Source organism: Canis lupus, chromosome 3 (genome assembly GCF_003254725.2).
Source record: "Canis lupus dingo isolate Sandy chromosome 3, ASM325472v2, whole genome shotgun sequence".
NCBI classification, from domain to species: Eukaryota; Metazoa; Chordata; class Mammalia; order Carnivora; family Canidae; genus Canis; species Canis lupus.
Genome location: NC_064245.1, coordinates 77,131,239 through 77,149,270, shown reverse-complemented (window position 1 = coordinate 77,149,270; position 18,032 = coordinate 77,131,239). Strand labels below are relative to the sequence as shown.

At 34.0% G+C, this 18,032-nt stretch overlaps 1 protein-coding gene across 1 annotated transcript; it reads left to right on the top strand.

The window, feature by feature from the left end:
• Positions 1–5,390: 5,390 nt before the first annotated feature.
• On the top strand, positions 5,391–7,434 carry LOC112665603 (60 kDa heat shock protein, mitochondrial). Its single transcript, XM_049108715.1, has one exon. It carries the CDS (start codon positions 5,447–5,449, stop codon positions 7,166–7,168), a length of 1,722 nt encoding a protein of 573 aa, XP_048964672.1. The 5' UTR covers positions 5,391–5,446; the 3' UTR covers positions 7,169–7,434.
• Positions 7,435–18,032: the final 10,598 nt, after the last annotated feature.

Sequence of the window (18,032 nt, the reverse complement as noted above, 5' to 3'; positions counted from 1 at the left end):
CTAGGAGTGCTAGTGTCAGCTCAGGAACTGGGAGAAAGTAGTCTGAGCTAAAGCTAAAAATATCCTAGAGATATTGATACTATTTGCTTAGTACAAAATGGTATCATTCCCAAAAAAACATATTCAACTAGAGGCTTATTTCATTGAGGTCAAACTTCATACTTTTCTTTATAGGAAGAAACATTGAGGATATGCAATTAGAGGAAGAGCTAGAGGGAAAAAAATCAATGTGGAACTTTGGTGCTAGAAATATAAACTTCAAAAGATTAAAAAAAAAAAACTATAGCACTATAGACAAAAACATAATCACAGCATTCAATCAAAAAGGTTGAGTTCTTATTTTCCATATGAATATATTAGAATATCATGCATTTCTGTAATTCTGATTTTATGTGAGAAGCTTTTCAAAAAATATTTATATCTTTATTTGAGAAAGAGAAAGTGTGAGAGCATGGAGAGGGCAGAGGGACAGAAACTCAAGCCGACTCCCAGCTAAGCATGGAGCCCAGCACCAGGCTAGGTCCCACTAGCCTAAGATCGTGACCTGAGCCAAAATCAAGAGTCAGATGTTGAACCAACGTTGATCCTGGGATCAAACAGGCACCCTCTGTTTTTTAATGAGGTTAGCAGATAAAGCTCTTTACCTGGTTTCCTACTTGGTAGCTAATTTACACTATCAATAAAGAGTAACATTTTAATCTTTAGTGGAATAGTAATTACTAATATTTAAACCTCATAATACTCTTCAAGGTCTATACTATAATAGATTCATTAAATAAGAGTACAGAAGTTAAGCAACTCCTACTTGTAAGGGACCACACTGAGATTTAAATCCAGGTTAGTTTGATTCTTAGAACAAGGAGAATTCCGACTGTAATATGCTCTGATCTTCAAATAGCTTCATGAATAAACAAAAATGTACACAAGAAATCATAAATATACCAGGTAACAATATGTAATATTATGTAACAATAAAGAGCTATTGAAATGTAAAGCCATTGTATAGATCTTAAAATTGATTGAACTGTAAAGCCATGATGTAGAACTTAAACATAATATACAAATAAATCTATACAGAGACATTAAATATTATATCTTTGTCAAGTGATCATAAAGGTGGGAGAAATTAACCTGAGCTGATGAAATAATGAAGAATGAGTGGTGTGAGGAGTGTAATTGCAGGAAAAAAGTTAAGCCTTAGGAAGTGGTTGGATGCATTTGGGAAGAGACATAAAGGGTAATGATGAGCACATGATGAGTATCTTAAAAAGTAGAAGTCCTGATTTCTAAGATTTGCCAGTTACATGCTCCTGTACAAGCTATAAAATGATGAAAAGGTACATTTAAAGAATATTCAGAATTTAACCCAACCGCTTCCTTCTACAGATGGAAAAACTGAGGTCCATGAAAGTTAAGGACTTCTCTATTTCCTGAAATCCTCACTAATTATCTATAGAGCTACTGGGCTCAGTTTACATGTCTATAAAATAGGGAGAAAGTTCTATTTCTCCCTAAAACTAGACAAGTTTATCACTTGTCTAGTTTTAATGCTAAAACTTGTCTAGTTTTAATGCTAAGCCTTAACACTTTTTTTTTTTAAATAGCTTGTGAATCTTGTAGAGTATACTTGTCACACTGTACAATTACTGTTTCTTCTATGAGGAGAACTTGTTATCTCTCTTACAGCACAGAATATTCCTTCAGGAGACAGAGGCTCTTCTTTCCTATTTAGTACCTGAAAGTCTGCATGGATGAATGAAGTTGATGAAACAAGGTAAATGACTTTAAATAGTAAAGACTTAATAAGTACTACATTTTTGAAAATTATATTTTTCAACGTAATGAGATGCCATTTATCATCCTACACCTTAGTATAGTAAGAAAAAAAAATTAAAGATTTTATTTATTTATTCATGAACAGAGAGAGAGGAAAAGACATAGGCAGAGAGAGAAGTGGGCTCCCTGCAGGGAGCACGATGTGGGACTCAATTCCAGGACCCGGGGATCACACCCTGAGCCAAAGGCAGATGCTCAACTGCTGAGCCACCCAGGTGTCCTAGTAGAGTAAGAAAATTTGATTTTCTTTATTTTCTTAAAATTGGATTAAAGAAAAACTTCTTTAAGTACTATTAATCTATTTTCTTACCATGAAAACTTTTAGACAATTAAGACCATAATTCATATAAAATTGATTTTGTGGGCAGCCTGGGTGGCTCAGCGGTTTAGCGCTGCCTTCAGCCCAGGGTGTGATACTGGAGACCCAGGATCGAGTCCCACGTCGGGCTCCCTGCAGGGAGCCTGCTTCTCCCTCTGCCTGTGTCTCTGCCTCTCTCTCTCTCTCTCTGTGTCTCTGATGAATAAATAAATAAAATCTTTAAAAAAAATGATTTTAAACCTTTAGCTTATTTGAGATTTTTTCATATACTTAGTTGCATATAGGTAGGCATTAAAATTGGTAACCTGTCAAATTTAAAACTTACAGAAGTTGGGGACGCCTGGGTGGCTCAGTGGTTGAGCATCTGCTTTTGGCCCAGGGCGTGATCCTGGAATCCCAGGATTGAGTCCCTCATTGGGCTCCCTGCATGGAGCCTGCTTCTCTCTCTGCCTGAGTCTCTGCTTCTCTCTGTGTCTCTCATGAATAAATAAATAAATAAAATCTTTAAAATAAATAAATAGATAGATAAACAAATACACAAATAAACAAACAAACAAATAAATAAATAAAATAAAACTTACGGAAGTTTACTAGAATAAATGACAAAAGATTGTGGCCCGTAGAGAGACAGACACACGCAGACACAAACACAAACCTAAACAAAAATATATTCCAACACTACAAAATATTTACTTTGAGTTTGGATCTGTTATTAGTGTATTTAATTAACTAATTATTTAGCAATATCTTGTTCTATCATTTTGTTTAATATTTTAATGACATTCTATTTAACATTCTGAAGCATAACAATGTAGATAAACTCCAGCATCATTTACCGATGCACACTTGTTCTTTCCCACTAATAGGAAGTTACAGTTTTCTTTTAATTCTAGAATTTAGAAGCAAATGCCTTGAACCCTACTCTCCTAAAAGGAAAAAGAAGTAAAGAGTACTTAACCGTGATTGAATCAGACAGTTTGTACAAAATCATGGGAAATGTGCATTCTAAAGAGGCAGATAATTGTACAAGCATATTGCATAGAATACATAAGTGGAGCCCTGGAGGTCAAAAAGTAGAAGCAAAGCAATTAAGCTAAGTATCCACTAAATTGTTTTTCATTGTCTAATTGAAAAGTGATCACAAGGAATCAGAAAGGTTTAAATTGAAAAGGTTTTTAGTTGAAATCTGACCTTAAGCCAATGTTATTTAATTAAATATGGCAAATAATGTATTCAGAAAGGAACTTTTCTAGAAATTCAAAATTCCACTGAGGTAATATATTTGGATCCTTTCCGAGTTCTTTCACTATTATTCAAGCATATTTTCCAGCTTTTAGTTAATGAAAGGAGCAAACTTATTTATACCAAATGTGAACATTATGAATTTATTTGTAAATCTTATCTTAATCACTATGTTTCCAGTGAAATAGACTCATCCATTCATTCACTGCTTTTGATAGTAATTTAGATCATTTAAGGTAAACATGAAGCATTGGCCTATGTAAATTCATCCATTCACTCATTACTTTTAGTGAATAATTGATAACGTTTAAAGGAAACTGAGTATTCACCGAAATCCTACAAGATTAATAGTCCCTTCAGCTAAAAGACATCACAAGCAATCAAAGCTACTTATTACTTCATATTCTTGGTTAAACTTGATTCTTACGTTGATCCAGTATAATAATTTTAGAGTTTAGACCCTACTAAAATAAAAAAGAGAAAGAAAAGGAAAATAAAGTTGTTCTTTGAGGGATCTATTCAGACAACTAAACCCCATACTTTGCCCTTCTGCCAACCGTTCTTTTCAGGTACCAGAACAACCCTTAAAATACAGACGTAGAAGATCAAGAGGCACCATGCATGGCTTCATCAAAGGCAGCATGTGTTCAAACTCAGCTTCTCCCTAGGCCTAAATGCATTCCCTTTATGAAGCTACAACTTTCAAATTGGTTTTAAAGGGACTATTCTGTCTTTGAATAAATGGAGTAGGGCAGAGAAGAGTAGTTTCTGTTGCTCCAGTTCTTTTAGGCTCTAATTCTTTGCAAGCTTAAGACCAGGCCAGCGACTTCTAGATTGTGAGGTGTCTGGCTACAAACAGAAGATGAGCCTCCTAGGCCCTAAGCAATGAACCTTCTCTCACAAACATACACCCTACACAGATTGTGCTCTCTCAGTGTTTCTAGAATAATTCCATGAGGCCCTATTAAGAGTTTGCTTAATCAGAGAAAATATCAAAGCGTTTAATTGTTTGCAATTCTTCTGAAGTTGCAGAAACCAACAGCCAATTAGTACTCAAACTCCTCTTTTCAGATGAAAAACTAATCTGTTTTTAATAGAAACTTTTCCTACTCATTTTTTTTTCCTGAAAACATACTTTGCAACCCAATCACATTTAGAATACAGTGAAACAGAATATAAAATGATATTTTTCTGCAAACTATCATCTTTTCTGGTTCATTTTCAAGATCTTTGATATTTACATATGACCTTTCCATTTTTATTAACAGTTTATTGGATTTTTGCATTCCAGCCAGCAGAAGAGAAAGGTAATTTACAGAAAGATTTGACAGTTATACACACAGCTATAAACTTCAGTCCATTAACTTATTTCTCATGTAACCTTTAGTCAATTCTACCAAAACAGCCATATAAGCACATGCCTTTTCCTTTATGTTAAAAAGCTCTCATTATAGAGCCCTATTTATAGAATGCCAAATGAAAGGAAAATCATTCTATCATGTCTCTTTATGGCTTACAGATGTTTACAGCTCTTATTTTTTAGGGCACAAAAGTAAAAGTCAAAGATTTTTTTGTGTGTGTGTTGCTTAGATTTCTATTGGATGTGAATGGATATATATTTTATACTTTTTCCTTGATTAACTTATAATTATAGATTTGATAATGGCAATATCGTTTTAATAGATCTACTTTAAATAGTGGCTTAGAATATTTTCATGTAATTCATTGTATTGTCTGAAGCAACACATAATACCATTTCTATGCAAAGTATGGGAAATGATTTGTGTTAAAATGATATTTGAACCTTAAAGTTTGCTAAGGCATTTCTTTAAAATGAAACAATTTTGGTAGCTTCTTGAAAACCTGAAGCTGATAGACTTTTGCATAAATAAAAGGACATGACTGAATTGAAGAAAAGTGGAAATGTCGTGTATTATTCGTTCTTTAGCACGGAATGGATTGTTTCTAATTTAATATTAATATTTAAATGCATAGTCGCCGCCGCCGGCCTGCCTCGCCGCCCGCACGCTCCGCCGCCGACCCGCAGAAATGCTTCGATTACCCGCAGTGCTCCGCCACGTCAGGCCAGTGTCCAGAGCCCTGGCTCCTCATCTCACTCGGGCCTATGCCAAGGATGTAAAATTCGGTGCCGATGCCCGAGCCTTAATGCTTCAAGGTGTAGATCTCCTAGCCGATGCCGTAGCCGTTACTATGGGGCCAAAGGGAAGAACAGTGATTATTGAGCAGAGTTGGGGAAGTCCCAAAGTAACAAAGGATGGTGTGACCGTGGCAAAGTCAATTGACTTAAAAGACAAATATAAAAATATTGGCGCTAAACTTGTTCAAGATGTTGCCAATAACACAAACGAAGAGGCTGGGGATGGCACCACTACTGCTACTGTCTTGGCACGCTCTATTGCCAAGGAAGGCTTTGAGAAGATTAGCAAAGGTGCTAATCCTGTGGAAATCAGGAGAGGTGTGATGTTAGCTGTTGATGCTGTAATTGCTGAACTTAAGAAGCAGTCTAAACCCGTGACAACCCCTGAAGAAATTGCACAGGTTGCTACGATTTCTGCGAATGGAGACAAAGAAATTGGCAACATCATTTCTGATGCAATGAAAAAGGTTGGAAGAAAGGGTGTCATCACAGTAAAGGATGGAAAAACACTGAATGATGAATTGGAAATTATTGAAGGCATGAAGTTTGATCGAGGCTATATTTCTCCATACTTTATTAATACGTCGAAAGGTCAGAAATGTGAATTCCAAGATGCCTATGTTCTATTGAGTGAAAAGAAGATTTCTAGTGTCCAGTCCATTGTACCTGCTCTTGAAATTGCCAATGCTCACCGTAAGCCCTTGGTCATAATTGCTGAAGATGTTGATGGAGAAGCTCTGAGTACACTTGTTTTAAATAGGCTAAAAGTCGGTCTTCAGGTTGTGGCAGTCAAAGCTCCAGGTTTTGGTGACAATAGAAAGAACCAGCTTAAAGATATGGCTATTGCTACTGGTGGTGCAGTGTTTGGGGAAGAAGGGTTGACTCTAAATCTCGAAGATGTTCAGCCTCATGACTTAGGAAAAGTTGGAGAGGTCATTGTGACCAAAGATGATGCCATGCTTTTAAAAGGAAAAGGTGACAAGGCTCAAATTGAAAAACGTATTCAAGAAATCATTGAGCAGTTAGATATCACAACTAGTGAATACGAAAAGGAAAAGCTGAATGAGCGTCTGGCAAAACTCTCAGATGGAGTAGCTGTGTTGAAGGTTGGTGGGACAAGTGATGTTGAAGTGAATGAAAAGAAAGACAGAGTTACAGATGCCCTCAATGCCACAAGAGCTGCTGTTGAAGAAGGCATTGTTCTGGGAGGAGGTTGTGCCCTGCTTCGGTGCATTCCAGCCTTGGATTCAATAACTCCAGCTAATGAAGATCAAAGAATTGGTATCGAAATTATTAAGAGAACACTCAAAATTCCTGCAATGACCATTGCTAAGAATGCAGGTGTTGAAGGATCATTGATAGTTGAGAAAATTATGCAGAGTTCCTCAGAAGTTGGTTATGATGCTATGCTTGGAGATTTTGTGAATATGGTGGAAAAAGGAATCATTGATCCAACTAAGGTGGTAAGAACTGCTTTATTGGATGCTGCTGGAGTGGCCTCTCTGTTAACCACGGCAGAAGTTGTAGTCACCGAAATTCCTAAAGAAGAGAAGGACCCAGGAATGGGTGGAATGGGTGGAATGGGAGGTGGTATGGGAGGCGGCATGTTCTGATTCCTAGAATAGTGCTTTACCATTCTTAATGAACTGTGAGAGGAAGCTCAAGGCTGTGTTCCTCAACCATAACTTCAGAGAAGTCAGTTCAAGGAAATGACTGAAGAAAAGGCTGGCTGATGTTTAAGAAAATCGCTATAACCATCAGTTACTGGTTTCAGTTGACAACATATAATGGTTTACTGCTGTCATTGTCCATGCCTACAGATAATTTATTTTGTATTTTTGAATAAAAAGACATTTGTACATTCCTGAAAAAAAAAAAAAAAAAAAAATAAATGCATGACACAGCAATCTAAATGGATTTTTTATTCCATTATGCCCAGAGTAGTTTCTTTTTGAAAAACAAAACAGCAAAACATTAAATGTAAGTAGTGAAGTATAAAAAAAAAAAGGAATTAGAACAGAAGAAAGTATCTTTTTACATGAATTTTGTTTCATTTGCAAAATGCAGTAATTTAGAATGACTTCTCCAATGCAATTTCACTGTAGAAAAAAATAGAAAAACAAAAATATAAAAATTATGAAAATATATAAGATGTAGAAATAGAATTAATCATCACAGAGGCCTATAAATCTCAATTTCTCTCCTTACCTTCTGTAGGTAGGAAGGAAGAAATAAGTGAAATATATTGATGAAATTTGAAAATTAGTAAAGTAGTCCAATTAGGGCCAATTGAGCTATGCAAGCATGATACTGGGAATGTGAACCCTGAGATATTATTAGTGCTTATACCTTGTTGATGGATTTCTACAAGGCCCATAAAGTGGGTATGAAATGCATAAGATCAAGAAATCCAAGGCTTTCTAGAATTCTTAGGACATCCGATTCCTATTTATATATTTATCTGTATGTTATAGAGTTGTAAAGGAGGAAGCATATTAGATTGTCATATTCTTGTGTTATATATTAAACAATAATGCCAGCTGACCTTAGGAAACAGAAGTGAGAGACAAATTTACTAAAAAATAGTTTTACTGTACTTCATCTCCTTTATTTCTGCTTAGCCTCTTAAGGAAATGGAAAAGTTCCATAGTGCCATCTGGTGTGAATTAAGGGAACAGCTTCCTTCAAGCAGCATCTACTAGAATATTCCTTTAAGCAATAAATCAGACTGCTAAAGAAAAGTAATTATTGACACACAAAATGCATGTAACCAATCTGATTAGAACATATATGTTTTGTCCAGTTCACCTTATTATCTTTCTTCAGGGAAGTTCAACTGTAATTGTTAGGATGTATAGATTTATTAGTTCATATTTATGCCTTTTTAAACTATTTATATTTATGTAAAAACAAAAGCTGAAACTTTTATCAAGTTTCTTATTGGTGCATTTTAAAACCTTCTTCACATTTTCATTTAAATTGTCATTATTTTACTTTGCAAATAAAAAATAATATTGGTCCCAGGATTTTCCTGTCAAGTTTACATTATGTGTGTGCATGTGAATATTTATTTGAATTGCAAAAGTCCGATGCAGACCTTCATGAAATGTTAGGGAGTTATGGATATTGTACTTTTCCATCATATATCTCCTGTTCATTTTATTTTATCAAATTATATATGTAATAATATATTGTATATAAATGTATCTATGCAAAGATATATAATAATATATAATCTATATAAATATATATACTATTTATAATTAATGCCTATGATTTCCATTGAAAACCTGGTATATTTTTTCTTCCATAAATAACATCACACTATGCTAAAGTTTTCTTTAATTTCTAAACTTTTACTCTTTTTACATTTTGTGTATCATACCAAACTATTTGCCCTTTATTTTTCATGTTTTCTATTGCCTCCTTAGTCATTTGAAGGCCAACACTCCCTCTTTTATATCTTCTGTCCCTTTCTTAAATTGCATACATGAATGTCCCAAGTTGTAACTGAATATGGCCTAGACAAACTCTGGAGGCTGTTTTTGAGACTAGAGTCCTGACTTCTGACTTTATTACCTGATTTTAATAGATAACACTAAAAAAGGATTCCTTAAAATCCTCTACAGCAGAAATTGAAAAAAATCATAGTTTTTTCATATTTTAAAATGGTAAAACACTATTTTCCCCCAAACATCAAACCACTAAATATTTTTGTCTGTAAACTATGGATATGCAAGTTGCAAGTCCATTACTGTTGGAGAAACTGGGCAATAATTATCTATAGTACATGCTTGTATATGTATATGTGTGTGTATCTGGGATACATCCCTAAGAAAAACAATTTTCAAACAAGTCAACAAGGGGAAGAAGATCACTTTTTAAAGGCTTATATATCCTCAAAATTAACAGTTCTCTCCGGTCAGGTTTCTGGCCAGTTACTCTTCAAAAATGGATTGAACATTGAGACTAGCATTAATCACCATTTACACTCTGTTCTCTATATAGAAAGAAATCACAATGGCCTATTTTGACATTGCTTAGGTAAATCCTATCTGAGGCTGAAAGTGTAATTGAATGCTTCTCAAAACATTAACCCTCGAAAGCCATATGGTTATTCTCTGAGGTATTACAAGGAAACTGGATCAAATACTGAATGCCTTATAAACCAATAATAACTGATTAAGACAAAGGGATACTTAAAAGGTATAAACTTGGCTTTTTTTCTTTTTTTAAAACCCCTGGAGTGATTATGAAAACCAACTAGCAAACTCTAAATAAGCAGTAAGTAGCCCCAAGTGAACAGCATATAATTATTTGTGATACATACTCAAAGGACTTGTAAGTGTTAGTAAAACCAAATATGTGAATTATATAAGTTAAGGAAAATTTCCCTAAAATACTGATTTCTAAATTATATTTTGAATAAGGAGTTAAGTGGAAGACATTACAAAGAGGTCATTCGGACTTGTTAATGGAAGAGGCACCATGAAATCCAAGTCCTGTAGATGGGAGTACATACAAAATATTAAAGAAATCTGAGAACTGCCTATTCTAATACAAAGATAATTTCAGCAGAACAATAAATGTGTTCATATGGCATTTCTCATTAGACCAATGAAGTAGTATTGGAAAGAGAAGTGATTCATTTTCCACATTTAGAAGATCTTTTTTTTTAAATTTATTTTTTATTTTATTTCTATTTTTTTATTTTTTATTTTTTTTTTACATTTAGAAGATCTTATGTGTATTTTCAGGAAGATGAAAACATTCTGTCATCAAAGTATTTCTACATGTATGTGCTGCAATGCCACATACACATTGCATTGAGAAGCAGCATCAGGAGAAAAATCCGAAAGAGCATTGGTCACAGATGTGTGTCAGAAGAATTTGAATGCTGACTCTTGTAGCTAGAGCTATATATATATTTTTTTTTGTGTGTTCTAAAAGTAAGATGCAGGGGTTAATGGACCAATTTTGCCCATACCTGTTACAATAACCTCAGATATTAGAAATGACTAATCACTGTTAAGAAGCAAAGTCCTAGAGATCTTACTGTATAACAGCTAAGTCATAGCCAGTCTTAGAAAATGAAGCCTTGGAACAGTTATTTGAAGATGTTATTTGAACCTTCAATTAATATTTATATTAGTACTCATTTAAGACCATTAGGATATGCAAGTTGCAAGTTCCTGCCAAAGATGCTACTTTGGAAAATATTAAAATGTATTCAAGTACAAGGGGAATTGGCATTGGTATTTTTCTGCTGAAGTTAGGTATAAAATAATTATTTCTTGGTCTACACCAATGCTATTTTAGCACAGGGAATTTTTTTTATGTGTACAAGGGAATAACAATGGCAGATAAAAGTTACTGGTTCAAGAAAAGGCTCGGAGGCATTTACATTTTTATACTAAGACCTAAAATTAAGACTATATGCTAACGCGGGAGGTTGTACTATAATTCATTTTAATGCTGAGCACACTGTAAAACTTTGTCTCCATACACAGAAAGTACTGAATAATGAGGAAACAACACTTGTGATGGGATTGGTTGTATATTTATCATTGTACTCACGAAATGAAAGTGTGCAACCTTGTTAGCAATACAGATCTGATCTGATATGAAAGATACTCATGATGCAGTACAAATTACATTCATATGTATATTAAAAACCAAAATTTGGTTCTTTGTCTTATTCGACTGATAAAATATTTGTCCTTAAGGGAAAGGTAATTCAAATATTTCCATGATGAAGTACAATGCTTCTCTGCAGTTTTTTTCTGATTGGGGATATAAAGGTGACAAGTGGCAACTCTTGAAACCTAGAGAGGGTTGTGCTGTATGTTTAGAATGATCGCAAGGCTCCAGAAATATTCCACATCAGCTGGGAACGTTAAAGCAGCAAAATTCACTTCAAATGCCCATTATACAAAGATTATAAGCTGAAATGACAGCTGCCTATAGAGATTGGAAAATTTTAAACTTTTCTTCATTCTCCCCTGTTCTATCTTTCCTGAAATAATTCAAGCTGCAGTTAGCCATCCAAGCAATCATTTACATTCTTGGACTCGCTCAGCAAATGCTCCTGTATAATCAACCTAATTCCTAAGAACATTTAAAGGCATAATGATACTGAATATTTTAAACTAGATCGTAATACTGTACTGTGTTGCAATGTTATAGCACCTTTCAAATTAGATTCATGGGTCACTAAAATTCATTATTTAAAGATTAGAAGTCTCTGTCATAGATCAGCATTTTTATAAATGAGGGTATGCTATCAATCTAGACAAAGAAACTTACTTAAAAATATAGAACATTGCAAACCAAGAAGAAAGGAGTATTGGTGCTTTTAGAAATTATATCTCTCCTTCAAAATACATTTAAAGTAGTTTATCTATTAACCTTACCCCCAAAATAAAGAGTGATTTAAAATATTTGCAGCTCTCACCATCAAGTACACATGTCATCCTCCACATGGTCAGCCAACCCTTGCTTCATCATGCCTCAAGCCTCACCTCATGCCATGCTTTCTTTCCTGCCTTTCTCTCAACTCTAGCCCTTGTAAGCTTCTCTCATCAGGTCATACCTTGTCTCTGCATCATCTTTTCTTCCTGGCTTGGAAAGCCAAACACCAAGTTCTATTTTATAAATTAGGTCTTGGTTTAAATATTATTACCCTTAAGGCTCTTCCTTTGACCCTCCCCAAACTTGGTTAAAGACCCTTCTAAAACGTACTGTTACTTAAAACTGCTATTTTGAAAACACGTATACTCATTTTTGATTCCTGCTTAGTGCTTTACAGTCACCCTTTGAAATTATTAGTAATTTTATCTTCGAATGTATATTTTATAAATAAAGTGCAATGAGAACACAGTATATATGTTACAGACTTGGAGTCTTGGCTCCTGTGAGATCCATCCTTCTGCCTCCCCTCTGTATGCAAATTGATCCTCAAGCACCCATTTCTCTGTCCCCACCCAGTAATCACTGCCATCTTCCACCCCTAGTGGGGGCTGAGATGCAGAAATGAGGAAAGTTAGTGCACAAAGTCGTAAGATTGAGCCTCAGGGGCTTGTGAAGGTCTGTACTTGCACATCAAGTATGCTATGCCCAATGGAGTGTAATGTCAAGTAGAAAATAAAAAATCCATGGCAAGTTAAGATAGATTATGAGACAAAAGTAAAAGCTTCTTTCATGCTTATTGAATAAGACATCCTCATTTTCATTTTACACTACTTTCCCAAAATTATATAGCCAGCCATGCTTATGACACTGCACCTCAAGAAATCCACATAAATAACTTACTGATCTTCAATTCTTTGCTCAAGGAAGACCTTCACACTAAGGTTTTGAATGACCACATTTCTAGGTATCAAATACCCTTCCAAACATACAACTTCAGTTCCAGAAACTCAAACTATCCCTTAATTTTTCTCCACAGCATTTGCTTTTATCTGACACATCATACAGTTTATCTATTTACTCTTATGCATCTGTTTCCCTCCACCACAAAATGAGCCTTATAAGTTAAGGGTTTAGCTAGTCCTATTTATTTGAAAATAACCATGTTCGTGAAATTTGACTATCCTGTTTGTATCAGGCAGCTTTGTACTTAACGTCTCTTTGTGTTTAACTTGGGAAAGCACTATCAATTGTGAAGGGCAGTATACCCAAGGAACAACTTTATGTCTGTCTAATCACTGGGTCCATCTATATAGTGTAGAGAAGTAAGCCTAGGCTAGATTGACATACAACAACTCACATGGAGATTATACCAGGCTCCTCTGCCGCATGTTAAACAGAATCTAAAAAACAAAACCAAAAACAAATAAACAAAAATCCTGTATCTCACTGATATATAGCAACAAATATTAAGAGAACAGGCAATTCTTTATTAAGAAAATATAAATACATCATACTTATCTGAACTACAGAATATATTTAAGATGTATATGTTGTTTAGTATATATAATGCATATACTAAACATTAAGTTAAGCATATCTATGTATATATGTGTATATGTATGTGTAAATGTTTATATATTTTACTTAAGCTATAGAGAAAAAATATTTTGGTAGTTTTAAATGAATGTGTGTTTTTGATGTTTCAGTTTTTTCTGGGATTTATAATTCTGTTGGGATAATCAGGTCTTTAGAGAGGTGAGAATGAAAACCAAGCATTATTGAATTATAAGCTGTTAAGAGAATGATTAGGAACAAAGCTATAGAACAATACACCACATTAGAAATTATAAAGTGTATTTCATCTATTAAATAATAAAAATTATTTTTAATCCACTAACTTAATTTCAACTCTTTAATTCAAAATTAAAATAATAATTGAAGTGCCATTATTTATTTATTTATTTTTATTGAGGTATAATTAAAGTTTCCTATATTGGTTTAGTAACAAAGGCACAGAAAGCTGCAGTGCATTTAGAGAACTACAAAGAGCAGCAGCACAAATAGGGAAATTCAAGAGTTTTGAGCAAGTAATAGTAAGTATTTTGGTAAGCCATCATAAGACAACACGAAAAATTGAAGTAGGAAAAGAAGGTTCACTTTAATCAATGGCTTCAACATGTATTTGCTGAACATATAGTATGTTTTCGGGTACTCTTCTATGCATCTGGAACACAACAATGAATACAGCAAGAAAAGATCCCAGCCTGAGCCATCAAACAGTGAACTGAATGAAGGAGGTGAAAGTGATTACCAGAAGAAAGCCACATTTGGAAGGAGAGTTGAAAGAAGCTAAATACACAGTACATGCATGCAAGAAATCTGCTGAACAAAACAAATTACACAACACTTCCAAAATGACTCACTGCTTTGGGGAAATACAAAATAGAACACAAAGAGGGAAAATTCACCAAAAATTGCAATCATAACAACTATGAGAAAAATGGCACTGAAAAAGAGAAACTCAGTGAAAATATTGTAATAGAATCAATCCCATGTAGCACACAAATTAGATTTCCCAGGAAGCCAGGTAGGAAAAGCCAAATGTAGACAAAGAAAATGAGGGGTCAGGATCAATCATTCATTTTAAGCAGCAGGTCTCTCTCTGGTTGTTTATTAGAATCAGTAATATCTATGTAAATATAAATATGTATACATATATACATGCACATCTATGTGCATATACGTGTGCTAACACATATATATGTACTGTATGGCAGCCACTAGAAAATATGACCCTTTAACTGCATGGCAGTGTTCCAGGGAATTTTACCAAAAAATGATTCATAAATACTTTTCTTTGAAGTTTCATTTTTAATGTATAAATATGAGACATACATTTTTTTGAATAGAATAACATGTTTTATTCCAAAATGCAGCAGTCTTCCCAAAAACAATTGTTCTGAAAATTCAGTATAAGTTGTATATTAGAATGTTTTTTCCCCTTTCATGATTTCATATACTCTGAAAGTACAGATATTATTAAGTAAAGGTTCATATTTTATGTAAAATCAGGTTACTGTATGTAAAAGAAGTGTATGTAAGCTATTTGTCAGGAGCTCAGCTGAGCTAGAGCGAGAACTGAGAGCTGAGCCACGAGAGCAGTCTATTAAAGCAATAATGAGCCAAAATGAAAGTAATATTGAAACCTATAATCACAAAAGTAATTCAAGAGACCCAAACCAGAAAAAGTATTTCTTCTGTTTCATTTCTCCCATGGAATGGCACACTAGTTAAGGGTCTGATGGATCCACACAGATTGGGATCATTGCATCTGTGTCTTACTTTGTTGAGGGAATCTGCAACAAAACTCTCTGGTAGTTTTCTGGCCCCTGGGTGGTGGTTGGGAGTAAGAGAGAAGGGTTAGGAGTGGAAAAGTACTGGGTATTGAGTCAGAGTGGAAAAAATAGTTTCTTCAAGGTTTTTCCCTCCTCTTCTCATAAAGAGACTTTGGCAGAGATACTCACAGAGGCTCTGTGCCAAAGGTCCCAGATAAAGAGACCTGGGGATGCAGGTGTCTAAGCTAAGAATGCAAAAATACATAAGAGCATGACCTGCTAGAAGGTCCCGAGTCCTTGACTGCAGTTCTTTTCAGAGATTGCAGTGTATTGGCTGTGCACCAGTTTGGTGGGAGGGCAGGTTTCCTGGCTAAGGCCTGCCAAATAAAGCCTTTGTAATTGTATACAGCATGACTTGAAAAATCTCACACAAATTTTAAGCATGGGCCAGACTCATTACTCTTAAATTCAACGTGAACTATAAAAACCCAAGTCACAATTTTGTAATATGCTTAAAAATAAATAAGTAAGCATGTTGGGGGAAGTTACTGTTTCTTAACAAATCATTGTGGCTAATATTTAACCCTGTAATTAGAAGAATATGTTTTACATTTTTAGGATGTAGTTTATATTTTGAAGGGGCTAGGGAGAAAGTACTTCTGTTCGTAAATCGTTCAACTGCTTATAGCAGAAATCAAGAAATCCTCTTGATTGCTCTTACTTCTCAATGTTTCATATTTAATTCATGAAACAGCATTGTAAGTTTTCATTCTTTGATAGTCATTCTATTCACTGCTTGCCATTTTTTGTCACTTACCAACATATGCCAAACTAGTCATCTTTCATCTAGAGAGAAAAAGGCAAAAAACACCCCAAAACTACAATACTAAAGGAAACAACTAGCAACATGATTATAGTAAGTCCTTCGTTATCAGTAATTACTTATAGTAAGTCCTACATTATCAGTAATTACTCCAGAAATTTTCTGGACAGCATAGTACTAATAGTCAACAATAATATATTCAACACTTAAAATTTTAAAATGAGATATCTAATGTTAAGTGTTCTTACCACAATAAAGTAAAACAATATTTTTTTAAAAACCTAGCCAGATTGTTGATGAAAAATAACTTTTGTCTCTAGAAATAGTTTCTATGTATGATTTATAAATTAAATTTTAATAAGACTTTACAACATAAAAGGAAGGTGACTGTATTTCAAAGAATGTTTTTAAAGCAAAGACATTTCTCATGTGTTCATTTTATACTTTTCATAAAAGACCAATAAAATCTTAATAAATTTAGAGTGTAAATTTTAGTTTTTATTATATCATTACTTTGTAAAGACAGAGAAATTTGGTCCAGCTCAGCACTTTACAGATACATAATAAGGTAATTTTATACTACTTTGGCTCACTGATCTGAGAACCTCATGGTGATTATTAATAAGAAGATAATTTGAAAAACCCACCAAATCATAAAGTTTGCATTTAAATTCTCAAGGTACCTAGACCATACTCTCACCTCCATTTAAGATCCTCTAACTAAGAAATATAAAGTGTTTAATAACCTTTAAATCGTCACTTTTAGAGTTCTTGTGCCTTAATATTCGCTCAAGAATTCTGTGTGTGCGTGTATACATACATTCACATATATATTTGAATCTATACATATATTTTTTAACATTTGTGTATACATATCCCCTCACATATGTTTAGGTTGACATCCAAAAATTTTGTTAGAAATGTAAGTAGTTGCATATTTAATTTCTGAGGTATTATAAATATTGAATTTAAAAATAAAACCATTACACAACTCATTTAAATACTTCAACCAAATCTAAATGTCATGGCAATTTGATATATTTAAAGGAAGATGAAAGTTGAAAGTTAAATTACTAAAACCCTGGAGCAAAATTCAGACATCCCAGTGTAGATTATGACATGTGTGACAAGAACAAGTTAGGAATGCATAGACATTAATCCAGATTCCTAGAACTGTCACACACTTCTAAGGCCTGCTATGAGTTACTTACTGAAGGTGCACTGCAAGCTAATGTCAAAGTACTATAGTTATAGACTGAATGTTTGTTTCCATACAAAATTTGTAGGTTGAAACCTAATCCTTAATGTGATGGAATTTAGAGGAGGAGCCTTTGGGAGATGAGTCCTGAAGGCTCTGTTTCAAGATTCATTAGTGCCCTTGTGTTAAAGAGGCCTCAGAGAGCTCCCTTGTCCCTTCTATCATATGAGGATCTTGGAATTCTCAGCCTCTAAAACTGTAAGAAATAAATTTCTGTTGTTTATAAACTACCCAGTTTATGGTATTTTATTAGAGCATCCCAAATGGACTAAGACAGAAATCTGCTTGCTATGTAGTTATAGCATAAAATACTCATTCTGGATAGTAGTATGTTTATCATTTTCATTATAGTCTATGGATTAATCTATTATCAAATATTTCTTTATTAACATAGTATATTTCCTTGTAATCATACTTATTTCATTTTAATTAGGGACAGGATATCTCACCTTAAGACTCAGTCTTTATTGTTTCCATCTCTCTCTTTTAAACATTCTTCTAAATTTCCCACCCTTCAGTAAACACAATAATTAATTTCAGTCACTAGTATAAGTGTAATTTTGGCACTCTGGTCTTATAAACAGAGCTATAGTTATTAATCAGCATGACATGGTATTCTTGAAACGAGATGGTTTATAAATCCATTTATC